At 37.7% G+C, this 26,868-nt stretch overlaps 4 protein-coding genes across 4 annotated transcripts; 2 read left to right on the top strand and 2 right to left on the bottom strand.

The window, feature by feature from the left end:
- Positions 1-687: 687 nt before the first annotated feature.
- LOC130808332 (uncharacterized) lies at positions 688-1,290 on the top strand. Its single transcript, XM_057673810.1, has 2 exons — positions 688-1,054; positions 1,127-1,290. The coding sequence occupies exons 1-2, from the start codon at positions 688-690 to the stop codon at positions 1,288-1,290; spliced, it is 531 nt and encodes a 176-aa protein (XP_057529793.1).
- Positions 1,291-8,080: 6,790 nt separating this feature from the next.
- Positions 8,081-9,250, bottom strand: LOC130808331 (uncharacterized). Its single transcript, XM_057673809.1, has 2 exons — positions 8,933-9,250; positions 8,081-8,776 (listed from the first exon to the last, which is right to left on the bottom strand). The coding sequence occupies exons 1-2, from the start codon at positions 9,248-9,250 to the stop codon at positions 8,081-8,083; spliced, it is 1,014 nt and encodes a 337-aa protein (XP_057529792.1).
- A 9,304-nt stretch (positions 9,251-18,554) lies between these two features.
- Positions 18,555-19,040, bottom strand: LOC130808330 (uncharacterized). The gene has a single exon (XM_057673808.1). The coding sequence runs from the start codon at positions 19,038-19,040 to the stop codon at positions 18,555-18,557; it is 486 nt and encodes a 161-aa protein (XP_057529791.1).
- Positions 19,041-19,535: 495 nt separating this feature from the next.
- LOC130809514 (uncharacterized) lies at positions 19,536-26,621 on the top strand. Its single transcript, XM_057675324.1, has 4 exons — positions 19,536-19,703; positions 19,849-19,926; positions 20,032-20,136; positions 26,165-26,621. Exons 1-4 carry the CDS (start codon positions 19,701-19,703, stop codon positions 26,240-26,242), a joined length of 264 nt encoding a protein of 87 aa, XP_057531307.1. The 5' UTR covers positions 19,536-19,700; the 3' UTR covers positions 26,243-26,621.
- Positions 26,622-26,868: the final 247 nt, after the last annotated feature.

The raw sequence follows: 26,868 nt of genomic DNA, 5'->3' as shown, positions 1-26,868 counted from the left end.
AACCTTGAATCTTTCAGTTCTTCTTTTATAGAAGTCTCAAACCGTAGGATAGATCTAGGAGAGCGCATGCTTAACGTGATAAAGGAACAAGGTGAAGAAAGAAGAAAGCAGAACGAGTATGCGACAAAAATGAGGATGTTAAGTGTGTTGATGGCTAAACCTATGCTTAATGATATTGAAGCGGACATGTATCGAAAGTTGAGAGAGGATTTCAACAATAAGTTTCTTTGAGCTTAAAACGACTAATGAGTCATTGTAATATTTCTTTTAATTATGTTAAGTAGTCAGTGTAATATTTCTTTTAATTATGTTAAGTCAATGTAATATTTCTTTTAATTTATATGCCTTTTAGTAATTTCAATAGTATCTTATCTTCTGAAATCTTATCTTCTGAACCCAATATTGTCACAGCAAGAATCTTATCTTCTGAACTGAATAATATCCCTACAAGAATCTTATCTTCTACCTTACCTTATCCCTAGATTTCGTAAAGTGTGCATTTCAAAATCTTATCTTCTAACATATCTTATCCTTATATTTTGAAAAGTGTGGATTTTAAAATCTTATCTTCAAACATTATATAATTGCATTAATGAAGTATATTGCCTATAAATTGTACACTTTTATTTCTTATTCCATCATCATCATAAAACTATTTTACCTCATCACAAAATTATATTATTAGTAATGGAATTGAAATATGATTCCAGTTCGTCAAGTTCTAGGGACGATGAACTCAACGAGTATTTGTTAATGGATTTTATCAAAGAAAATTGTGAATTGCAAGCAGTGGAGGATGCAATAAGATACTTAGTCAACTCCACCGCAGAAAGAGATAGAAGTCATGTTCTACATCAGCAAAAAATGAGAACTTACGTTCTTAGAGATTTGGAATCGGCAAATGAACGTTTAGTTCTTGATTACTTTTGTAACCAACCATTATACGATGAGTGCTCATTTCGGCGCAGGTTTCGCATGAGGAAACACGTATTTATTTGCATTGTGGATACCTTAAGTGTCCATGATCGTTTCTTCCAGCAACATCTAGATGCATGTAAGTGACAAGGTGCTACAGCTCTTCAAAAGTGCACAACAGCTATAAGAATGTTAGCATATGGATGTGCAGTTGATCAAATCGACGAGTATTTGAAACTTGGTGCTACTACGTTCAAGGAGTGTCTTGCTCATTTTGTTGATGGTGTGATAGCACAATTTTCAGCCACTTACCTTTGGAAGCTGACACTTGACGATCTCCAACGTCTCCTCAGAGAAGGGGAAGATAGAGGCTAGTCTGGTATGATTGAAAGCATCGACTGCATGCATTGGGAATGGAAAAATTGTCCCGCTGGTTGGAAAGGGATGTATCCCAAATGGGCAACCTTTATTGATGACATAACTGCTCCTCAAACCATAAATAAAGGTTATTCACTCAAAACCAAGAAAGTGCACAAAAGGATATTGAACGTGCCTTTGGTGTACTACAAGCTCGATTTGCAATTATTCGAAAACCAGCTTTGGCATTGAGTGCGACTATGTTATGGAAGATCATGATGGCATATATCATTATCCATAATATGATTGTAGAAGACGAGCGCGATACTTACACAAAATTATAAAGACCCCCAAGAGTTCTCCCAAGAATAGCCTGAAAATGTAATGGGATCTTCAAGCAGTAATGCTATAACATTTTCTATCATGCTAGGACGCTATGATTAACACAACTTTTCGACACTATTAGCTACAACAGAAGAGATTCGTGATAGACAAGCACATTTTTCTTTGAAAAATGATTTGATCGACACTTGTGGCAAACTTCGAAAGCTCGTATTCTGACTAATCCGTATTTTAAAATCTCTACGTAATTCAATTTCATGGCATGTTTCCTAATTTCGTTTTAAAATTTTAATGTTTTTGTCAATTTTTTATATCTTGTTTGATAATATCTTTTAATGTCTTAATTAATTATTAGTTATCGTTACATTTTATTATTGATAACCAATTGATAATGTCAATTTTTCATTTATTGTTTATTATTAGCAATCAATTAATTATCGATATATTTTATAATTGAGAACCCACAGATTAATTAACATCACCAAATTAATATTATAAAATTAATATAATAAATTAAAAAAATATGAAAATATTAAAAATTTGTATGGTGCTGTATATATAAAATAGGAAAGAGAAAAAAAAAGAGGATATAAGAGGATGCTTGAATGTTGGAAAAAATTTAAAGAGAAAAAAGATGAAAATATATAGTAAAACATGATGTAGATGAAAGATATGATGATGTGTCAAATTGAAAAAAAAAAGATGAATATTTAAGAGGATGTACCATTTTACATGCTCTTAAATAATAAAACCATAGTAATAACACATAAAGCTTCCTAACTCAAGTGGCAAAGCATAGCACTCGATGCACCCTTGAGGTCTGCCCCTGCATTTACCTCCCTAAAGACATGATTCCACCTTACTAAACTACTAGATAATACCCATGCGATGCACGATTTTATTAAATTTTTCGATATATTTGTATCATTTAAGAAATTAAAGTTTTAAGAGATTAATTTTATATTATAGTTATATCCCATTTCACTTTAAGTAGTTGTATACATTACATACATTGTATAATTTGTATCATATTTTACATTGTCCGTGCAAATGATTGCGAAAATTAAGTCCACGACAAATAAATCACAACAAAAGAGAAATTTTTTTTATATATACATTTAATATAATTACATTTTTGCCCTTATTTGTTTCTTTTATATAAAAGGGTAAATGGTTCGTACATAAAGTATACAATACTAAATTATGAGTATTTTTAATTAAAAAAATAACATACGGCCAATTTATGCTAAAAAAAATAAAATATTACATAATTCATATAAAGTGTTACAACTATTAATAACACACTTCAAAATCAAATTTAATATAAAAATATATAAAATTATTTTATAACAGTTTAAACAAAAAAATATATTGTTTGTCATAAACCTAAAAAACATAAGTGACTTATATAAAGAATAAAGATAGTCATAACCTAAATCATATTAGAATAAAACATTGCATTTAAATAACCAATAGTATAAATAAAAAAATCCTAATAAAAGTATATTACTCCTCTTTTAACCATCTCAAAATATCCAATGCACTAATTAAATAATACTCATTTAATAAATAAAATTAATAAGATTTTATAAATAAAATAAATACATGATTTTCTAATACATTAAATGATTTGACATAAAAATTATAAAATCAAATCAATATGAATAATAATGTAGTCATAGTTAAAAAGTGATAAAGTGAAAGTTATGAATATTAGTCATAATAACAATGACATTATCATTAACTTTTAGAAGGAAAATTTTTGTTGAAGTTATGACACGTAAGCAATATTAATTAGTGATGATGTTAGCATTTTTTTATTTTAATAACAGTTAAGGATATAATTTTTCCATTGTCTTATTTTTTGTGGCAAAACATACATTTTTCCATTAATAATAGAGATAATAAGTAAATATAAGTTCATGAATTTATATTATATTGAGGGATGGAGCCAAACACAAAATGAAACGAGATCAAATTTATATAAAAACAGTATTTATATTTCGATATAATCTTTGAAAGTAAAAATTATTTATAAAGGATTTGAAACATGTCGTTTAAATAATTTTACAATGGTGTATTGAGTGGACTAAGATGTTAATTATTTTAAAAATAACTGTGTTTCGGTAATGAAACGAGGAATTGGAAAACACTTGAAATACTGTAAGTGGAAGCGTTATCAGGAGCGGCGATTCGTGGAAGGAAGCGGCTTGAATTCTTGCAAAACAACACGTTAGCCTTGTCCGGGGGTTGATCTCCCGAAAAACCCCTCCGACGCTCAAGTTAGAACGTTGAAATGAGATTATTGAGTAGATGACTATAAACTGAATGCAAGAAGATGTTGGGGTTGATATTGCTGGATTTTGGGTTGGCTAATGAAATGGAGTATGAGTAGGGATACTTAAGAGGATTATTTTCAGATCATCTCCTCCCCTCTGATGGTTGTTTCTATTTATAATGGTGAAGAAGGAAGTTACTTCAGAGAGGAGGTTGAAGAACATGGGAATAATGGGCGGTTACTAGCCTTGGAAGAAGGAGAACCAAGCAATGAGGGATGAATGGGAAGTTGGGTCAATTTGGAGGTTACTTTCCTGGAGGGAGGTTAGGGTATTTGGAGGTAACTAGCCTATGGGCCATTCAGGGAAGATGGGGAATTCAGAAAAAGGCCCATTGACCGAAAGTCAAAGTCAATGCAAAAGGTCAAAGGGTATTTAGATAATATGTCGTTAATAATTTAAATAAATAAATAAATTAGGTAGGTGATACCATGACATTTAGCCCCACGCATGAAGGATGATATGAGAAAGGCAACCCTGATGACTCGAAGTATCTTTCTTTGTGGGGAAACGGTAAACGTCTACCGAAACACCTTGGCATTTATGAAGGGATATGATAGTAGAGAGCGTTTGAACCCTTAAGAAGATGAATATATCCACAATTTGACAGATCTTTGGGCGGATTCTGAAAATTGGGCTAGCAAGCTTCGAATTGACTGTTCACACGTCGAATTCCGAATCGTAACGAAAAAGTTATGACCTTTTCAAAGTGATCGTGCGAAACGCTCCGAGTTCAAGAGAAACGAATAAGGCTAAATGAGCCGCGGCTTTGAAGCAGGCCACGGAGTAGCCCCATCCCGCGGCTTTGATCCTGCGACCTCGAGTACAACATTCAGCACTCAAAACCAACTGAGACAGCATCACCAACGTATAGCAATTCACGCGTGCTCTTTATATTTCAACACCTCCAGCCCAGCCTATGATACTTTAATGCCACGGAAGCTCCACTTTAATGCCACGGAAGCTCCAATACTTAGAATTTTTTGGGACAAGATCGCCCCCAATGGGGGTCCGACTTGTCTACTATGTGGATCACACCAATTTTATTTATTATTATTATTATTATTATTATTATTATTATTATTATTATTATTATTATTATTATTATTATTATTATTATTATTATTATTATTATTATTATTATTTATTTTTATTTTTTTTAAATATTTTTTAATAAATCCAAGGGGAAAGCGAATAGAATAACTCAAGCCGCGGATTATGTCATGCAGCGGAGTACCCTCAGCTAGCAGCAAAAAGGCAAATAAAAGGGTTTGATCCCGCAACCTCTGGGATAATGTGCAACACTTCAGACCAACTGAGACAACCTTGCTAATGTGTAATAAGCCGCACGGATTTATTATTAAACTGATGCTTCCATCCTAGTTTGTGCTACTTTAATTTTGCGGCTATCCCATGACTTAGAATTTTTTTGGAATTTTCTTACCAAAGGGGGGTCCGACTTGTCTATCTTACGGACAATGTGACGGTTTCCTCCCTTTCGTTTCAGATTATATAATATTTAAGGCCGCGGAAACTCTAAGACTTAAAATATTTTTGGGCGAAATTACCACCAAGGAGGGTCCGACTTGTCGACCCCACGGACAAGATACCAAATTTATTGTTAAATCTTCCTTCTCGCTATTTATATGTCGTGGAGTCTTAGAAGGGTAATATGCTGCGGCATAAATATGTCTCAAAGCAGAGTAATAAATCACGTGAGCAACTGACGACGCGGCTTGGACTTTCGCTCAGAATATTTCCGCGTCTTCGATTTAATCATGACGCGAACTGATAGTCCGTGTCTTCAACTATACATTCAATATGAAAATCCTTCCATACTTAGAATATTTCAAAAATGGTAGGGAGCACCTGGGGGTCCGACTTATCTATATCGCAGATCGATAAGAATGCTTCGATAGATTGGAAGTTGCTCATATGACGCTAAGGAGGATGACGCGGCCTTGTTGTATTCCGTGGCTATCTTGGATAACGCGGAATAAGGATTCGCAAGATTTATAAGTCAGACGGTAGAATGGGTAATCTCTATACTTAGAATTTTTTATATTTCCCTTGGAGTGTAATTTAGGGTCCGACTTATCGACTCTACGGCGTCGATAGGAAATTTGATAACTTAGAGAAATTATCAATATTTTCACTCTTTTGGGTGTTCGACTTATCGACATCGCGGAACGATAAAAATACTCGCAATTTCTCTTCGTCTTAACAAGCCCCTTATTCTTCTATGACGCGAAATAAGCAAATACTTTGAAAAATTTCTCTTCTTGTCGAGCCTCATATTTTTTATGCCGCGGAATGAATGTAATGGTCCGCGTCTTCACCCATACAGACAATATGAAAATCTTTCCACAATGAGCACGGATTTATTGGAACTTTGAAAAATTGGAAGTTGATCAAGTAGGGGTTTGTAACGCTGAGGAGGATGACGCGACTTCATTTTTATTCCGCGGCTATCACGAGTGACGCGGCAAAAGATTCGCCACATCTATAAGTCAGATGGTAGAATGAACAATCCTCATACTTAGATTTTTCCCAACGTTTTTACCTTTTAGGGTCTAAATTAAGGTCCGACTTATCGATCCTCCATGAGGAAGCCTGATAACTTAGAAATTTTTTTCCATATTTCCCCCTCATTGGGGGTCCGACTTATCCATGACACGGATATCTTCCACAATAATTTTTCATGCCTTATAGGAATTGTAGGGCAACACCAAGGCAAGTGAACTCAGCTATATAGAACATTGCGCGGAATAAATAATACCTGCATAGACTCATTGTGGAATTTTCATAACTTAGAAAAATTGCAAGAAAGTTGGTCATATATAGAGTCCGACTTATAGACTCTGAAGACACAACCAATATTCTCGAAGTTCTATAGCCACCGTGGCTCCTTCGTGATATCTTCCGCAAGTTTTAAAGATTCAATTCAGAAGCCTCAACTACTTTTTGCAATTGTCGGGCACTTCGTGGAAAATAGAATACTTCCGCGGATGTGTGGTGAACGCTTCCGTTAGCAAATATAAGGGGCCCGATTTGTCTACTTCACGGATTGGACGCATTGGTGCCTACCATGTTGGTCGCGACTTAGATCAGCGCTTGAACGAATTGTGATAAAGTGCAACGTTAACGAGGATGACGTGACCTCATCACATTCCACAGCTAGTATGGATGATACGGCAACTGACTAGTCACGTCTATAAGTCGGACGAATTATGAGCAATCCTTTCATACTTGGATTTATCCCAAGGTTTTTAGCTTTTAAGACCTATTTTGGGATCCGACTTTACAGATGCTAGTGATTGCCGCCGAGTCTATGGAAAACACTGATTTTAACAAGATTTTTAATAAGGAATTTCATTAGGCGTCGGATACTTGATAACTTAAGGCTGTTTGAACGGATGTCGAGTACGTCCGACCACTCTACATTTTGAAGACTAGATAATTATGAGAAGGTAGAATATAACATCGAATAATTGGGAACTTTGGAACTTGACGTTGGATGATGAATAAATTGTTGAAACTTCTGTTATATTGAAATTGAAATTGTCACGGACAAACGATTGTAACTGATAAATAAGAACTATTGTCTAATTCGACTAACGCTGCTTTTAGTTGAAATTGAGACTGATGAATGAGGGCTATTGTCCATCTATACTCATGACGGAAGGAGACTTTTCTCCCCTTCCTCTTTTAGAAGGGATGACGGAAGTTCCTCGTTTCATGGTGTTGATGAGGCATTGGCGGGCCATTACCTGGTCTCCCTTGAGGATGCCCACTTGTCCGTCGTCCTGCTCAAACTGTAACAAGAGTTGGTGAAGGAAGATTGCCGCTTTGATCTTGTTGATGAGTGGGAGTCCCATGATGGCGTTGTAGGGGAACGTCAGATCTACCACTGTGAATCGCACGGGCATTATTCTGCTTCCGCTTCTTTCCCCTACTCGCACAGGGAGTATGATTGTTCCCATTGGAATGACCTGGTTTCCTCCAAACCCAATGAAAGGTTTATCAAGGGGTTGCAGGTGCTTTTCTTCGAATTTCATTTTTCTTAGGCATTCCATCGTTATAAGATCGGCTGTGCTTCCGGTATCCACCAATACTCGCCTCACCATCATTTACCCAATCTTGATGATAACCACTAAAGGATCAGTGTGTGGTTGTTGCAACGGTTGGGAAGTAGTGGCATCAAATCTCATGATCGGCCCACTTGAGGTGGTTTTTAGGGGTCGTTTGAACAGAGTATGGACGCTGTCTTTCGCGGCGCGGATTGTAGGATATTCCTCGGTGTAGCCGCTGAAAATCATATTGATGGTTCCTTGTGTGTTGAAACTTTCGCGCCTAGCCTCGTTTCTTTTCTGGTTCCAAGGCCTTCTTTCCGCATCGCCTCTCGTGCCATAGTCTTTTCGATTGATGAACCTTGATAGCTCCCCCTCGTCGGCTAGTTGATGTAGGATACGCTTGAGTTCGCAACATTGGGCCAAAGTGTGGCCGTGTTCTTTGTGGTAATCACACCACAGATTGTAGTTGCGTCGATTGGAAGGGGTGGTAGTAGGAGGTGGAGTTGGTAACTCATCCCGGATGGCGAAGAATATGTCCTTCCTGTTCTTGTTGAACATCGGATCATTACCTCCATCTAGCAAATTCCGCGTCCTGGACTCCCCTTTAGCGACATATACATGTCTGGATCGTGGAGCTCCCATGTCTGAGGGAGGTTCTGGACGACGCAGCGCATGTTCCTCTCTGTTCCTTGAGGAATGATTGGAGGATATTGGATCCTTTTTTTCTGACCTTCGTTTTTTGGGGTCATGTGCCTGACATATCTCGGAAGCCGTGACGTAGCTTTGACACTGCTTCATGGCCTCCGCGTATGTCTTCACTTGAATCTCGACCAACTGGAACTTGAGCCTTTGAGCCTTCATTCCGTTGATTAGGGCGTTTAAGGCGACTGATTCTTCCAAATCCGTTACCTCCAGCACTGTCTCATGGAATTTCCTCAGATACGATGATATGGATTCCCCTTCCAGTTGCGTTATGCTAAGCAAATGGAAGTTTGATTTCTCCTGCCTTCTGGATGCCACAAAGTGACCCAGGAATTTGCTCTCTAATTGGGCAAAGGTGTGGATACTTCTCCCTGGAAGAGAGGTGTACCACGTCAAGGCTACTCCTGTGAGAGTAATTGGGAAGAATTTGCACCACAATGCTGGGTTGGTGGTGTACAGCAACATCAAGTTTTTGTATGCCATCAAGTGTTCCTCGGGGCAGAATGTTCCATCGAAGGCCGCCATATTTGGGATCTTTATTTTCCCGGGGTTGGGAGTATTCAGTATCTCCGAAGCCAGCGGAGAGATTATTGGCATAAGATCTTCGGGGAGGCTACTCTTGCCGGTCTCATTCCGCGGCATTATGACGGGGCTGGTGGGATGGCTAGATCCCGTGAGTTGCGCTTTCTTCCTTTCTTCCCTCCTATTGTCCACCAATGATTGAACACTTTCGAACGCCCTCTGCTTCTTGTTTTCCAGGTAAGCACGGGCATCTCGAGAGGCGGTTTTGGATTCCCCGTTTTGGAATTCGCTTCTGTTGAGGCTTGTATGTGTCCTCGATCTCTCCCTTCTTTTCTTATTTCTTCTGCTGGAACGTGACATCCCCGAGTTCCTATCCTGAGATTCATGGGATTTCAGTATCTCGTTATGGGGTTCGATTCGTTCCTGCAAATTCTTTATTTGCTCCGCCATGTCTTCCAATACTCGTTGCTGAGCAGGGTTCTCAAGGAATTAATTATAGAAAAACATATTTCCCAGTAATTGATGCAACCACACTCAAATTTTTGGTAAGTTGAACGGTTCTCAAGGCCTACACATGAGATTGATGGATGTCGTAACTGCATATTATATTTGATACTTGACATGCAAACATCTATATGAAGGTCCTAAAGGAGTAAACTTAACAATAAAGAATATACCTAGAGAAATGTTTTCCATAAAATTAAGGAAAATTTAATTTTAAAAATCTCAACTTTTGCTTGTTGTCTTTTAAAAATTTCACCTTTCGATTATTTTTTAAAAAACCGACCTTTATACTGCGTTTTCTTTTAAAAATGAGACCTTTTGGTTTTTCATTTGTTTACTGCTGAATTTTGCAAGTAACTTAATGATGTCAGTACTTTAAAAGAAAACACAGTATAAAGGTCGGATTTTAAAAAAATAATCGAAAGGTGAGATTTTTAAAAGACAACAAGCAAAAAGTGGGATTTTTTAAATTAAATTTTCCTTAATTTTATGGAAAACATTTCTCTAGGTATATTCTTTATTGGTAAGTTTACTCCTTTAGGACCTTCATATAGATGTTTGCATGTCAAGTATCCAATATAATATGCAGTTACGACATCCATCAATCTCATGTGTAGGCCTTAAGAATCCGTTCAACTTACCAAAAATTTGAGTGTGGTTGCTTGGAATGGCCCAAGTCGAAATCGCCTCCTCCTTCGCCGGATCTACCGATATACCTTTACTAGACACTACGTGCCCAAGAAAGGAAACCTTGTGTAGCCAAAATTCGCACTTTGTGAATTTGGCGTACAACTTATGCTTTCTCAAAATCTGTAATATGACTCTCAAATGTTCGGCATGTTGATCCTCATCTTTGGAATAAACTAAGATGTCGTCGATGAAAACTACAACGAACTGGTCAAGATACGGGGTAAAGATGTTATTCATTAGAGCCATGAACGCCGCTGGTGCATTGGTCAAACCAAAGGGCATGACCGTAGACTCATAATGCCCATATCGCGTCCTGAAGGCTGTCTTAGGAATGTCCTCTGGCGAGATGTTTAACTGATGATAGCCAGACCTCAAATCGATCTTAGAGAACACCGTTGCACCTCTAAGCTGATCGAACAAGTCATCAATTCTAGGAAGTGGATATTTGTTCTTCACTATCACACGATTAAGCTCTCGATAATCTACACATAGTCTAAAGGTCCCATCTTTCTTCTTGACGAAGAGAACGGGTGCGCCCCAAGGAGACACACTTGGGCGTATATAACCCATATCTAACAACTCTTGCAATTGCACCTTTAACTCTACTGTCTCTCTAGGTGCCATGCGATAGGGAGCCTTCGATATAGGACTCGTGCCCGGTACAAGATCAATTGTCAGATCAACTGCTCTCGGAGGTGGTAATCCAGGTATCTCAGAAGAAAAGACAACCTCAAACTCACATACTACACATATGTCTCCTATCTCGGGTGTGCTCATCGTCGTGTCTACCACGTGACATAGAATCATAGGGTAATTCCTTCTCAAATATGTTTTCAGCTTGATAACAGATATGATCTTAGTGTGATTCTTTGGCATAAAACCCTTAAAGGTCACTCTCTGCCCTTTAGACCCTCGTACAGACACTTTCTTCAACCAACAATCAATGCTCGCCTTGTACTTCCTCAGCCAATCTATTCCCAAGATAACATCAAAATTCTCCAAAGGAAACTCTATCAAATCTACGCGTAAATCTATTCCCATAAAGTCTAAGTGTATATCCCTATACACTCGCTAACATAAGATTCTCTCGCCCGATGGTTGGGCAAACTCACTACTTATCTCAAGCGAACTAGACAAAAACAACTTTGATATACACGAAGATGCAATGAAAGAATAAGATGCTCCAGAATCAAATAAAACATATACCGGTTTGTTGTTGACCAAGAACGTACCCGTCACAACTCCTGGTGTAACCTCGGCTTCATCTCTCTTAAGAGCCATAAGCTTCCTTGTAACCTTGGTGCCACTGATTGGTGCACCAATAGATGATCTGGAAGAGCCTCCCATTGCGGACTTCTGACTCTACGAACCGTACCCAAGAGATGCTTGCGGTCGACCCTGCCGTCTATCCTGAGCCACACTAGCATGACTACCGGTCGGTCTCTGCGTTGAACCCTGAGAAGTCCTCATCAATCCTTGCTCTTGTAAAAACGTAAAGCATTCAGCCCTCTTGTGCCCTTTCTTCCCACAATGGAAACATTCTGTGACTCTGTTACCCTGGGGTGTGCTCGACGTCGATTTCCCAAAACTAGATCGGTGCTTCCGGTGTGACTGAGTAGGTGCTGAATATCTTCGACCCCTAACACTCTGTGATATCTCATGGGTGTCCTTCCTACCTCGCTTTAGCCGTTGAGTGGCCTTCCGCTCATCCCATAGGCGTTCAGGCTCACATGCATCACGGTACACATCTCTAACATGTTCGTGCCCCAAGTTCCTCATATGTTCCCGGATATCTAGACTCAATCCTGATAAGAACCTCTAAGCCCTAAATCTCTCCCCAATCTTCATGTCGTCCACGTACTTAGCTAATTCCATAAATCGGACGTAGTACTGGTGAACGGTCTGGGTTCCCTGCGTAAGCCGAGAATACTCATCGAACATCTTCCGCTGAAGATGTAGAGGGAAAAACTCTTCACGGAGTGCTGACAGAAACAAGCTCCAAGGAAGAGGAGGTACGGTAGAAGGATGCTCCGATGTAATGGCGGAAGAAACTGGTAAATGAGCGTCTCTATGGGTGACCCACCAAGTATCAGCGTCACCGGTTAGGTAATGTACCGCTAAGTCTACCCTCATATCCTCGGGAGTCTTCAGTATCGTGAATATCTTCTCCATCTCTCAAATCCAATCGTCTAGTCTAGTAGGAGGACCCTTACCGTCATACTTTCTAGAGGCCAACCTCTGAATACCCTTTACTGTGATGCCCCTAGATCGTGCCCAGAACTACCCTTTGAAGAACCGACATTAAGAGTCTGAAGCACTTGCTGTTTCAGAAGTAAGTTTTGTTGCTGCTGCGTGTAGAACATCTTTAGCATAGTTTCAAACTGTTTGACTGTGATAGCAGCCGGAACGACAGGTGTGGAGGTCTCAGTAGGGTCAGATCGCGCATGAGATGCCTCACGTGACGTGACCGTACGCTCATAGTCATGGGAGTTCCCAAATTGTACTTTCTCCCCACGACTCTCGGGTCGAGGCATACGATACTCATCCATTTCTGCACGTGCACAAACAAATAAAGATCTTACGTATTAACAGCAATACATAACTTATGAAGATACATACAAACATGAGCGTATGAAACACCATAAAACGATACTTGAATAAAATGTCCGCTTCACGTTACCCCATCAACTAACTTCTACCCAAATCAATAATGTACACCTAATGTCTTTTCTCCTCCTCACATAGATCCTACAACTTTATTACCCATCCAAAGGTCCTCAATTCACGTTTCGCTCTGATACCAACTATAACAACCCGACTTACCATTGACTGAGTAAAAAGGGTCATCACGGGGTTCATTTCCCAAGAAACTGAAATCACACTTCTAAAACTTGAGTAAAGGGTTCACCAGCTCTATAACGTAACTAACTCAGCTATGTCTCAAAACAAACATCAAACTAAAGCAAAGGATAATCATACAATTCTCTACAAGTTTGATATAACCAACACAGCCAAATCAAAATTACATTTATCCAAAATTCCTAATACAAAACAATAAATTCCTAAGTGCTCAGCTCAATATACATCCTTGGAACCTCTAATCACCTTCACTAATCCATTATTCCCGACTGGTTCCGATCTATGGACAAGCAACAAGACGCTTCAAAGAGCCGTGATCGATTCACAGCTCTCAACTAGAAAGGTTCCTCGATGACGTCGCCTCCTTTTGTTAGCAATAACAAGAAACGAGAAAGAATAGATTCAATGCTTGTTTTTGGCTTGAATTTGATGTTGTAATCAACAGGACCAAAACTCACCGATTCCTTCCCCAAATCGGTAGAATTCAAGATCAAGGAAGGGAAATTTCAGATGATTTGATTTCGCACGCAGGTCCTTCGAAGATCAGAGGGAAGAAGAACAGTCATGCCCTAGCAGCCATTGACGTTTTCTTCGTAGAAATTTAGAGAAATATGGGTTTGAAAATTCAAAGAGGAATGTCGTGAAGGGAAGGTGCTCTTGGCTTGTTTTCTCTAGGTTGTCGACGTGAGTGAGGGAGAAAGGTTTTGGGTATTTGTATGTGTTTTGTTTATTTTATTTTATTTTATTTTATTTTATTTTATTTTATTTTATTTTTAATTGAAAAGGAAAAGAAGAGAAATTAAATTGAGAATATTTTCTTGTCATGTGTATTTAAGATCATTCTCGCACTGACAATTCTCTTAAACTTACTCGTCTTAAAATATTAATTTCCAAATGTTACATAAATATTCAAACTGAACCTAACCAATTTAATAAACAGATCAGGTCGATTTACCCATTTAATTAATTGGGTCAAAAATCTAAACCCAAACCCGCTAATTTCGAATCGATTTCAAATCAGGTTAGCAGGTCAGGCCAGCTTTTGCCAACTATAATTCAAAGGGAGTGTTAGAAATGTATGAATGCATTAATTAGAGCAAACATTATCTCTAGGAGTAGTTGTAAATAGTGATGGAATAATATATAACTATTGGAAATGATTTTTACTTGATTTGTCATTAAATCAATATGCAATATATACAAGATATATTCCTAAGTTATGGAAACTAAATAATTACAATGATTTTACATATAATCAAAATATTGACATAATATTCTAAGAATCATGAAGATATTATTCTAATATGCCCCCGCAGCCGAATGAGGAGGCTTGCGGACTTTGAGACTGGATCGAGAATCATCAAATAAAATTTTAGGAAGGCCTTTGGTGATAATATCTGCAATTTGAAACCGAGAAAGAACATGAAGAACGCGAACATCACCACGTTCGACCTTCTCTCGAACAAAATGAATATCCATTTCAATGTGTTTAGTGCGCTGATGATTAACAGGATTGCCGGAAAGGTAAACTGCACTAAAATTGTCACAATACACAAGAGTGGCAGTAGGAATAGGACAATTCAACTCGAGAAGCAAATTGCGAAGACAGCAAGTTTCAGAGACAACATTAGCAACACCGCGATACTCGACTTCAGCACTCGACTTAGAAACGGTGGGTTGGCGCTTGGACGACCAAGAGATCAAGTTATCACTCAAACACACACAATATCCAGAAGTGGACCGTCGAGTATCCGGACAACCACCCTAATTCGCATCCGTATAAGACAAAAGAGAAGAAACAGAGGACTGATAAAGCTGTAAACCATGATCAATAGTACCTCGAACATACCAAAGAATACGATGAAGAACGGCCATGTGTTCAACTTTAGGATCATGCATAAAGAGGCTAACTTGTTGAGCAACATAGGAAATGTCAGGTCGAGTAAATGTCAGCACCAGCCAAACAACAATACAAGGTGGGATTATCATAAGGAGATCCAGAATGATTACTGAGCTTACTAGTAGTAGCCACAAGAGTGGGAGCAGGCTTGGAATCAGACATACCTGCCTTCTCAAGAATTGCAGAAGCATATTTGCGTTGAGAAAGAAAGAGCCCCGTAGAAGTACGAATAACACCAATACCCAAAAAATAACGAATAGGACCCGAATCCTTCATAGCAAACTCAGAACTCAGTTTAGACATTAGAGATTGACGGAGGGAATCAGACGAGGCAGTGAGAATAATATCATCAACATATAAGAGGAGATAAGCAAGATCCGATCCATGAGAATACACAAATAAAGAATTATCACAAATGCTATTTCGGAAACCAATGGTAGTAACAAAATCAGCAAAGCGTTGATACCAAGCACGGGGGGCCTATTTAAGCCCATATAAAGATTTTCGGAGAAGACAAACATAATCAGGGTGCACAGGGTCACGGAAACCCAAAGGTTGATGCATATAAACGGTCTCATGTAAATTACCATGTAAGAAAGCATTTTTAACATCAAGCTGGTGAATAGACCAAGACTTAGACAAAGCAATACTCAAAACTAATCGAATCAAAGCAGGCTTAATCAACAGACTAAAAGTTTCATCACAATCAACACCTTCTTGCTGAGACTTCCCATTCCTAACAAGACGCGCCTTATAACGCTCAAAAGAACCATCAAAATTAGTCTTAACACGAAAAATCCATAAAGAACGGATCATATTAGCATGAGCTAGACAAGGCACAAGATCCCAAGTATGATTCGCAATTAAAGCATCATATTCCTCTTGCATGGCCTTTTTCTAATTCGGGTCACGGAGAGCATGTATTGGGTTTTTAGGTAAGGGGAAATAGTGGTGACGGTCAAGGCTTGAGAATATCTGGGATTAGGTTTGAAAATACCATGTTGACTACGAGTAGTCATGCCGGGTTGATAGGTAGATAATTGGTGTGTAGGAATAGGAGAATTAGAAGTAGGGGAAAGTGGGGCGTGAGAGGCTGGCCCAGTTGCTGGGTTCGGGTCAGAATGTGAACTTGGGAGAATAGGGGATAAGGGTACTAGGATGTGTAGGGTGTCGGGTGAGGATACTCAGCTGTGTTGGGGTGGGGATGTGGGAACTAGGCTTGGAGCAGGACCAGACGAGGGAGAGGGGGGGGGGGGGGGGGGGGGAGGGGGTGATACTCAAGGAGAAGGAGTGGGCAGGGAGTTTCTGTGGGTTGTGTAACTAGGCCAGACATTGATCCATGAAGAGGAGGTGGGCTGGAGCAAGGTGGTTTAGTATATGTGGGCTGGGCGTTGTCAGTGAGGATGATCAAAGGAAAGCCTTCTTCAAGAAAAGCATAATCTTGGTAACGAGGAGGAGATGAACGAGAAAAAGGAAAGGTGGATTCGTCAAAAAGGACATGACGAGAAATGATGATTTTATTGGAGGAGATATCATAGCATTTGTATCCACGATGTGAGGACGGGTAACCTAAAAAGACACATGGAGATGAGCGGGGTTGTAATTTATGAATAGTGGTGGCGGGAAATAAGGGAAAACATAGACAACCAAAAACCCGCGTATAAGAGGGGGTTTGATGATAAAGTAAATGGGTTGGAGTTAGATGGTGGAGTAATTTGGAAGGTAGAATATTGAGAAGATAAGTAGCGCTATTTAAGGCGTTAGGCCAAAAAGAGGGAGGAAGAGACACATGGCATAACAAAGTACAAACAATATTATTGATGGAACGTATTTTGCGTTCCGATTTGCCATTTTGAGAAGATGTATGAGGACAAGAAAAACGAAGAACAATACCCCGATCAAGACAAAATTTATGAAATAATTTGTTATCGAATTCGCCCCCATGATCACATTGAAAAGATTTGATGTTAAGCTCGAATTGAGTTTGAACAAAGGTATAAAAATTGAAAAATATGTCATAAACTTAGGATTTGCGAAGCAAAGGAAAAGTCCATAATTAATTTGTGTAATTATCAAGAAATAAAACATAATACTTATAACCCGACGGACTTGAAACAGGAGAAGTCCATAAATCACTATGTAGTCTTTCAAAGGGATGAGAACTAACATGAGTAGAATTAGGAAAGGAAAGTCTAACATGTTTTCCTAAAGGACAAGAATGACAAAAAAACGGATTTTTATTATATTTGATCAAACTAGAAGAAAATAAAGATTCTAGAGCTCCTTTGCCCGGATGACCCAAGCGAGAATGCCATATGCTAGAAGACAAAACAGAGAAAGCTAATGAAGGGGTAGATGAAGAGGAAAGTCCATGTGTTGATTGGAATGGATATAAATCACCAGTGCAATTAGATCGAAGAATGATGCTCCCTGTGGCCAAATCCTTCACAGAAAACCCGAAGGGATCAAATTCAACAGAAACATTATTATCATGAGTAAATTTGCAGACTGAAATGAGTTTTTGATAAGTTTAGGAGCATGAAGGACATTTGTTAGGTTTAATTGTTGAGTAGGGGAAGGGATAGATACATGACCGTGACCAAGAATAGGAATCAAATCACCATTTCTGACAATAATAGCATTATTAAAATGATGCTTTAAAGGAGAATAGTGAGAGAAAATACCTTGTGAATGTGTCATGTAAGACGTAGCACCGGTATCCATATAAAATTGTTCATCCGGAGAAGATAGAGAAAGAGTATGCATTGCATGGTCAATATCGGTAGCACAATACCCATTTGAAAAGCAAGAGCCCGAACAAAAACTTTGTGCTGGATGTGGACCAAGTATGCCACACTCAGAATGAGATTTGGGCCGTGGCATATGGCGTGACATAGGAGCATGCTGTTGTGTAGGATGAGGGCAAGGTGGAACAACCCAAGAAGAAGGATACCAGCCTTGATAAGGGAATTGAGCCTATGAATTGGAGTTTGGGCCTGGAGGTATTGGGCCTGATCTAAAAGATCTTGGTGATTGAAAAGGAACCTGCTGCTGCTGGAATGAGCCACGGCTACCATGGGGCTGCTGGTAGCTGCGGTTGGTCCGACCACCACGCCTGGGCTGCCGGCGGCCACCACGGTGGGGGGTGGTGGTGGTGCCCCGGGAGTCCAATTTTTCAAATTTCTCCAAATTTTGTGAAATAAGGGCCGAATCTTGAGGAGGAATTTTATTCTTAACATATGAATGCTCTTCTAAGTCCAACATAGAGCGGAGATCGTCAAAAGAGGGAAAAGGTTTCATGTGTTGAACCATGGACTTGAAAGGACAGTAATCGGAAGATAAACCATGAAGGAGTTAAAGGGCTAATCGATTGTCCGAGATAGTGGTGCCAAGATTAGTAAGGGTTGTAGCAAGGTTTTGGAGCTCATTGCAATAGGATTTTACATGAGGAAAGTTAGAAAGGGAGAGATTATTGAATTGGGATTCAAGATGAAGGATACGGGAAGTTCTATTGTTTTGAAAATTGTTTTCAAGGCGATTCCAAGCATCAAGAGCACTATCTTTGGGACGAACAATAGAGGGAAGAAGAGAAGGACTAATAGTGCTATAAATCCATGTGCGAACAATATCATTGAGACGTTGCCGCTCGGAATCCTTAGCATCCGATGTGTTTAATGAGTCCTTGGAAGTAATATGATTGTCGACAAGATTACCTCGACACTGAAGTTGAAAAAGAGTAACCCAAGTATTGTGATTAAGTCCATCATCAAGTTGAATAGGAACACAAGTTTTGATGTTAGTAACAAGGGTAGCCGGGTGTAATTTTGTGGAAGAAGCCATGAGAAGAGAAAGGGAAGGAAGGCAAATGAAGGAGGCGACACAACCAAGAGGTGGCGGCACAACCAAGAGAAGAGGAGGAAAAAAGGAAATTACAACCTAGGCAATGATACTATATTGGAAATGATTTTCACTTGATTTGTCATTAAATCAATATGCAATATATACAAGATATATTCCTAAGTTATGGAAACTAAATAATTACAATGATTTTGCATATAATCAAAATATTGACATCATATTCTAAGAATTATGAAGATATATTCTAATAATAAATAGTTACATATTGTATTATAAATATACACGCTTGCTTGAATTATCAGTTCAACAATTTAATATTAAGCTTTTTTATTGCTTTTCTCTTTATATTTTCTCTATTTTTTAACAAAATGTGATATTTTATTTATATTCCTGAAAATTTAATGGAGATGATTCGGTAAATTTGACTACTTTTGGCGTTACTTTGTTAAAAAATTTGGACAATTTCAGAACACGCGAAAGGAAATTTCGTCAAAGTTGGATGGCTGACTACAGAAATACAAGTAGAATTATACTCTTATTTTTGAAGTTCTTCGTCTAAACCATCTTCTCCCTAGACCTAAACACCCAATATTACTCATCGGTGATTCGATTTCGTTAATTTTAGCTTTACAATTTGCAGAGATGGTAATTTTATCTCTACTCTTCCTTCCATTTTTGATTAGATTTGTTTCAGTCGCAAAATTCTTACAATTTTCTCCATTTCATTGATATTTATTCATCTTATTATTGCTGAGTTTTTATTTATTCATTTTCCGAATCATATCAATAGGTCTGTTTGGCATGTCTGTTACCCCTTTTCTTGATCCCAGTTGTTAACGCTCTTCCTCTCTTGTTTCATATCATCATGGTAAGTTTATCTACTAATTTCAATTTTTTTTAAAATTTTCTGTGGGTGGTCAATATCGATGCAATTTTCATAATTTTGATGGGTCAAAATTGGGGTTTTTTGTAGGCAAGAGTGTATCGATTGTTTGGGTGGGAGTACGTCAAACCTGAAAGGGTTCCTCCAGCTTGTCCCTACAAACCAGGAACGTCCAGCAAAAGTAATGATCCGGGGGTAAGTTTAATCTTTTTGGTTTAGTATGAAGTGTTTTTTTATGTTCATAGATATAGATGCCAGTCGCAGAATTTGTAACAATTTGTTTAACATGATATGCTTCATATCTCATGTATAATAATATATGAATTTTATAGAGGATGTTTAGACATCAAAATCTTTGATGCTTGATTGGGTAGATGAGATTGAACTTTCCAAAGCGTATTCTTGTGTATCACTAGGCACTAGTGCTATTATAGGATATTAGTGGTTCGATTTTAGCATCTTTAATCAGTCTGCATATAATCTAACATATGCTTGTACCAAAAAATGAACGATTTCCTTTGCTCTTAGGGATAGCCCAACTCATGAATAATGGGCAACACGATTTCTTTTTTTGGTTTTCTTTTTTTTTTTTTTGTATCTGTATAATCAACTCTTAACCCTCTTCATATAGAAGGAATGAGGTTACTATCGACAAGGAAACCCTTGTAGGTATTTTAGTTATTGTCCAACGTATTTGGTCCAACTATACTAGTTATGTTCTCTAGCAAATAGCTTTTATTCACTTGAATACACCAATTATTATCTCTATAATATATTTTGATTATAGTTAATAGGTGCCTAAACTAGTCTTGGGACATAAATTCTTCATTTGTTTGATCATAGACTATAGCTGAAGTTTGAAAGTAACAATGATCTTTTTGGAACCAATGATCATTGTAATCTTTTAATCAATATTTTTTTTTTGTGATATTGAATGATGCTCATGTGTCTTAGTTTGGAAATTTGTTTTGAGTCTTTGAGGAGTTTGGAAGTTATATATTTTTTTTTCTTTTTGCATAATTAAACAGCAACAATGCCAAAACATTAATCCCAAAATATTAGGGTCAACTACTTGAACCAATAAGTCATCTCTTACATCGCCAGTAAACAATGTAGATGTACGTTGGGGTGGATTAGAAAAGAAATGTATATGGGTGTATCAATGTAGATGTACTTGATTGATACGAAATTCATTAGAAACTAATGGATTGATGAAGATGATAGGATAAAAGACTATAATATTTAACATATGAAGAATCTAAGCATGAAACTTGATTCAACTAGGCTTAGCCATATTTGATTATTGATAAGGTACGCCACAACAACCATTAGTGGTCTCCATAAATGTTACTTTTATCTTGATTTGGGATCATCACATGGTAATTTGTGTGTATACAAAACCATTCAAGATTGACAGATGCTTAAATGGTACTTTGGTTATACGCTAGGTGAGGTTGTGAGCCATTAGTAGCCTGTTAGCTACCCCGAACTTTCTGTGTTTGTTCATGTGTTATGCATAATTCACCATCTTATTGGATTAAAAAAACATGGGAAATCAGTACTTTTGATCTTATGTCTATAGCGGTAATTACATACAGATATTAAAGCTCAAAGCTGCTCAATAGTTATGATTTATTCTGATTTTCTTTGGTGGAGATGTGGAGATTTTGAAGGAGTAAGGACGTTAGTCATTATTTTCCTATAAACTCAAGACATTGAAAACTTGTTATGTTGCTTGGATGTCTTTGTGATATCAAGATTTTAGCTTAGACTACTTTATCTGTGTGACAGAATGATGTTCATGATATGTGTTTGAAAAGATTACAATTTTGTTTGTGCAATTTAGTGTGCTGTTCTCATATAACTTTCTGAGGCATGATAAACTCTCAGTTTACGGTAGACATGGAAAGATATATGTAGAAGTGAAATTCTTAAATAAGCATACACAAACATCCCATGTAGATGCCAAATGGAAGTTTTTCCATACTTTGTCTTTGGCATTGCCCTTTTCCTTTGCTGGGCTAATCTCTTTTTCTTTGTTGTAACACCGCTATTTATGAAAGCTTTACATTATATTTTTAATGGATTAAATATCTTCTAAAATTGGTATTGGCTCTCCAAAACACACCATAGATGAGAAATTGTTCAGCTGTAGTCTGTAGTTTGTCCTTAAGTTTTATGCAATGACCTGTTATTGGGCTTACGAAGGGGTAAAATAATAATTGCTATATTAGAAGTAATTTGAGGAATAAGTTAGTTTTAAGTGTTAGTTTTCCTATAAATAAGAGGAATTAGAGAGTCATTATAATCATGAAAATTGTAATACACTTGTTGGATGGGTTTTACTCATTTTAGGAGATCTCAAGCTTCTCGAATTGTTTGATCTATCTTTTGTTATTTTGTAATCTTTCTTTAATCATCATTTTGATAGTATAAAAACTGTTTTGTCATTTTATCATTTCAATTTCTATCTTATTGTTTTAGTCCAACTTATCAGTTCATAGCAAACATGGTATCAGAGCGGTACGATTCCGGTGATCGGAATCTCGCCGGAGATGTCACAAGTCCAGAAAATACAAAGATAACTGATCTAGATGAATATTTTGGGGGCTTTGGGGCTGAATTTTCACCCTCAGAGATTTGCAAGAAGGCTGTCTAAGAAAATGTCATTCACTCATTTAAACCAACTTCTACAAAGGAGATATATGAAAGCTGGGGAAAGGGAGTGTGTGAGTTTTGTGATGAACAATTAAAGGGAACCGAACTTTCGGTACATGATTGTAGCCACAAGGAGTATTCAATGTTCATCTTCAATCAAAGGTAGAAGGATGAATTGATGATAATTGTTTACCATGATAAAACAGAAGTGGCAAAACATGAAGCAGATGAAGAGGAGGTTGGAGTTCTGGGAGAGAAAATGAAGTATAAAGAAACTAGAGAAACCAGAAAAGAGAATGGGTTGGTAGCATCGACGACAATTAGGGAAAGGAGGTTAAAAATCTGAATGAAGGTGAGGACCAACTAACATATGAGAAAAGGGGAGCAAACTTAGAATGAGAAAAAGGACAGTAGAAGGGGACAACAAAAAGAAAAAGTTAAAGAAAAAGAGAATAATGGAGATTCAAAATTGAAGCTAAGAAAGGGAAAGTAGAGGTACAGGCGCGGGAGCCTTGGTGGAGGCAGGTTGGCGAAGCGGTGGCGACTGGCGCACCTACGAAGACACGGAAAAAATACTAAATATGGGTACACGGGTCGTTGTGTAGGCGGTAGTGGTGGTCGTCCAGGTCTTCGGCGGTGGAGGGAAACAACGCTAAAATACCCGAGAAAAAGAGGAAGGAAAGGAAGAGAAATTTGATGAGAAATTCAAGGTTGATATCGGAGAAGGCGGTAGCACTGGGGGTGCCTAGAAGATGAGGGAGGAGGCGGCTGAGGCAGTGGAGTTGTTTGAGAAAGAGATGCGCATGGGAAAAGAAGAAATGAGGAGAAAAGAGAAGGGAGGCAGCCTAGGGGCGGTGGTAGTTAACGCCGGAAAATCTTGCTGGCCTGTCGGTAACAAAAAGAAGACAGAGAAGAAATGGAGGTTGACCGGTGTAGATGTGGCCGGGAATTGTTGTACGTTGACCGGCGAGAGAGAGGTCTGTGAGGGAAGTTTTGCATATGGGTTTTTTTAGAGGAGATAGAAGGGGGCTCATACTCGCTTGGCTGGTGGAACTGGTCATCGGAGATTGGTGTTGGCCGGCGGTGACAGGGGCAAAAAGACCAGCGACGGTGGGCATAAAATCTGAGATGGAAGGGTGAATTCTAGGGTTTTGGTGTGAAAGGGTCATCATTTTAGGGTATTTGGGTTTTATGGAGGGAGAATGGGAAGTGAAGAAGAAAGGAGGAGTTCACAGGGGTTTTGAATTTTGGGTTGTTGGGTTCACCTGCGTCAGGGGGAGAGCAGGAGGCTATCAGACAGGTGTGGGAGGAATTTCAGTGATGAAGGAGGGGAGCGAAAGAACTGATATACTTGTAGGGTTCTTGGGTTTTAAGAGGAGAGAATGGGCAAATGGGTATTTAGGGTTTATTATGGGAAAGGAAAATTTGTGTTGTATTTTTGAATATGATACTGACGATGACATCATTTGTGATGTCAACGAGAATAGGAAGGTTGGGAGAAATTGGGTGTTTGATGGGCTTTTTAATTTCTTTTTAAAAGTGGGCCAAATCAATTTAAGCTCTCGACTTTGGACGAATTGGGGAATTTTTACTGTGGAAGGCCAAGCTAATTTTTATCCACCTTGAGGGCAAGGTGGAACTTCAGGCGATCGGTATTGTAATGACCTGTTATTGGGCTTATGAAGGGGTAAAATAGTAATTGCTATATTAGGAGAAATTTGGGGAATAAGTTAGTTTTAAGTGTTATTTCCTATAAATAAGGGGAGAAAGATACTTATAAGATGACTTAAAGGAGGTCAAACAGGGATGACATGAGACATCTTGACGAAAATAAAGTAAGAGATCATGGAGTTTATAAGACAATTGGACAATGTTGAGGTTGGAGCTTTGAAGATAAATTAAAAAAGCCATTTGATCTTGACTCTGTTACCATCGAGGATCTATTGATGAGTGGAAAGGCTTAATTTGGATGAGATTGAATCGATTTATTAACTTATGTAAAGAGTATTGTGATAAATAAAGAAAAGAGGATAAGCACTATAATACCTATAAATAAGGGATTTGCAAGATTGTTTCAGTATTGAGTAATAAGCCGATGACTTCACGAGCCACAACGTGAAGCTATGCATGAGATTGATAGAACATCACTTAGGAACATGTGAATTTGTTTCTGAAAATGAATTTGGATTATGCCAAGATGAAATAGTAGACAAAAAATGATGTATATCTATAGAAATTGTATGACAAAGTAACAAAGGTACTTTGGTGGGTTATGGCAAAAAAAGGGTTTGCTACATCAATATATCAATATAGTGCAAGATATGTTTGAGCAAGTACAAACCAATATGAGAATATGGGAAGAGCTACTAATGATTTTAAATCGTGATTAGTCTACATCAAGCCTTTTCTTTTACCTCTTTATCAAGATGAGATAGCAAGACCTATTCAAGGTGAAGTTTTATATTCTAAGGAACATGTTGATCAGGGTCATTGCTAAGTATAGATGTGTAGATAGGCATTAGAATAAAAAAAGTTAGAAAAGTGTCGAAGTATGATGGAGTAAATGGAATATTGTTTTGGAACGCGTGATCATGCATGAGGTGTTGTAAATTTAGTTATGAAGAAACTCCTGAGTGCTTCTAGTACATTAGCCTAAAATTTCACAAGAATAGAGATATTGATCAAAATATTAAGTATATGATTTAATGGTGGTGGCTCAAATGAAGAGTTGCAACTAGAATGTTACATGATTAATGTGTGCCGTTATGGTTAAAGGAATATTTCATCGCCACAAGACTAGCACTACTATAGGTCAGAATTTTGAGTTTCCGTGAAGATAATTGTTGAAAAATGAGGTTAGTTGAAATAGGTATCAAAAGAAGGATTAGTGAATATACCCTAATGAATAGCTTCAAAATGAGGACAATGAAAGATAGTCTTAGTTGCAAATATTGAATACAAAATTGAGTGAGATTTCTTCACGTCGGTTTGGTTATGTACAAAGATCTAGTTAGTGGAGTAGAATGTTGAAACTTTGAGCGACATTGAAGGAAAAAAAGGATAGGATGAAATGACTTGATGACAAAAGTGAAAAATCAAATGAAAAATTGGGATAAAAGCATATCTTAATGATAATAGCTAAATTGAAAGAATGAGGAAATATATGCGGATTATTACTGAAACTGATTTTGTTAGTTTGAAAATAGTAATACAATACCTGATAAATTATGATATTTGTTATCGACATTCTCTCATGTTGGATTGTTTTTGTTCATATAACACTCCATATGTTGGGATTAATGTTTTCCCATTGTTTGTTTGCTTGTTTCACTTGTTGATGATATTCATTATACGATGGAACAAAAAGAAAGGAAACTTGGTGGTTGTGACCTGATCAGTCATGCTGGATGGATGGTTTACAGCCCAAATTCACAATTGTGTAAAATCCGCACATGATTGATTCTCTGGTTGATGTGTACTTGAATCCAATTTCTACTAACTGCGATTTGTACATGCTATTTGTTTGATTGTCCGAAAATTTGAATTCCTTCTTTGAACTTTACAGGAGCATTTAGAGGCTGAATCGTCAATGACAGATGTGAACACAAAACCAGTTGAGTTGGACAGCCGAAAGAATGATTAAACTCGAGTAGATTCGGCTGACACTTAACATCTATAAGTATTAATCCTATTTGTCGTTGTATTTTAGCCTTGTTGATTGTCGATCAAAATTAAACTAATTTGAAAAAATTATGGTTTACTCTACACTGGTTGAATGATTTAAAATTTTTGTTGCGCAATTCTTTGGTTAAGGGTCACTAGAATTTCAACGGTACTCTTGGTGATTTTGTACATAACATGAAACCAGAAAATAACACGCAACCAGAAAACTTCACTACAATAAAGAAAAGTAATAAGGTTTCTCAATTATTTTCATGGTTGTAGTGATTGTAGCAAAAATCATTGAAGATCACAATGATTTTCATTGTTATATTATGAAGTCAGGCAAGGCATTTTATTCATTTTTTGTATTTTTTGTATAATGCCTTTTTTGTATTTTTTATTGTATTTTACAATGTACAATACAAATTCACTATTATATAGTACTGAATAAATACAATCAGTGGGACTGGCAACGTCTAAGGATTCTACGGATGTGGACTAAAGGCCAAGAAGTACTATAGATGCAAGTTTGTAGTGTCAGAAATCTTCCAGTTGTCTTGCATCTAGACCTGCTAGTCGTACCTAGTTTGCGATATAAGTATGCCA

The sequence above is a fragment of the Amaranthus tricolor genome, chromosome 3 (assembly GCF_026212465.1).
Source record: "Amaranthus tricolor cultivar Red isolate AtriRed21 chromosome 3, ASM2621246v1, whole genome shotgun sequence".
In the NCBI taxonomy this organism is placed as follows: domain Eukaryota; kingdom Viridiplantae; phylum Streptophyta; class Magnoliopsida; order Caryophyllales; family Amaranthaceae; genus Amaranthus; species Amaranthus tricolor.
The sequence above is the reverse complement of the archived record's forward strand: the minus strand, read 5'-3'. Positions and strand labels throughout refer to the sequence as shown.

What these genes read in the sequence shown, in the direction of transcription:
- LOC130808332 (XM_057673810.1), top strand. Translation starts at nt 688, where the DNA reads ATGGAATTGAAATATGATTCCAGTTCGTCAAGTTCTAGGGACGATGAA. An exon ending in CCAGCAACATCTAGATGCAT is followed by an intron (nt 1,055 to 1,126) that starts GTAAGTGACAAG and finishes ATGGATGTGCAG; the next exon opens with TTGATCAAATCGACGAGTAT.
- LOC130808331 (XM_057673809.1), bottom strand. Translation starts at nt 9,250, where the DNA reads ATGGCGGCCTTCGATGGAACATTCTGCCCCGAGGAACACTTGATGGCA. An exon ending in TCCATGAGACAGTGCTGGAG is followed by an intron (nt 8,777 to 8,932) that starts GTAACGGATTTG and finishes GAGATATGTCAG; the next exon opens with GCACATGACCCCAAAAAACG.
- LOC130808330 (XM_057673808.1), bottom strand. Translation starts at nt 19,040, where the DNA reads ATGGCTTCTTCCACAAAATTACACCCGGCTACCCTTGTTACTAACATC.
- LOC130809514 (XM_057675324.1), top strand. An exon ending in TCTTGTTTCATATCATCATG is followed by an intron (nt 19,927 to 20,031) that starts GTAAGTTTATCT and finishes GGTTTTTTGTAG; the next exon opens with GCAAGAGTGTATCGATTGTT. An exon ending in GCAAAAGTAATGATCCGGGG is followed by an intron (nt 20,137 to 26,164) that starts GTAAGTTTAATC and finishes TGAACTTTACAG; the next exon opens with GAGCATTTAGAGGCTGAATC.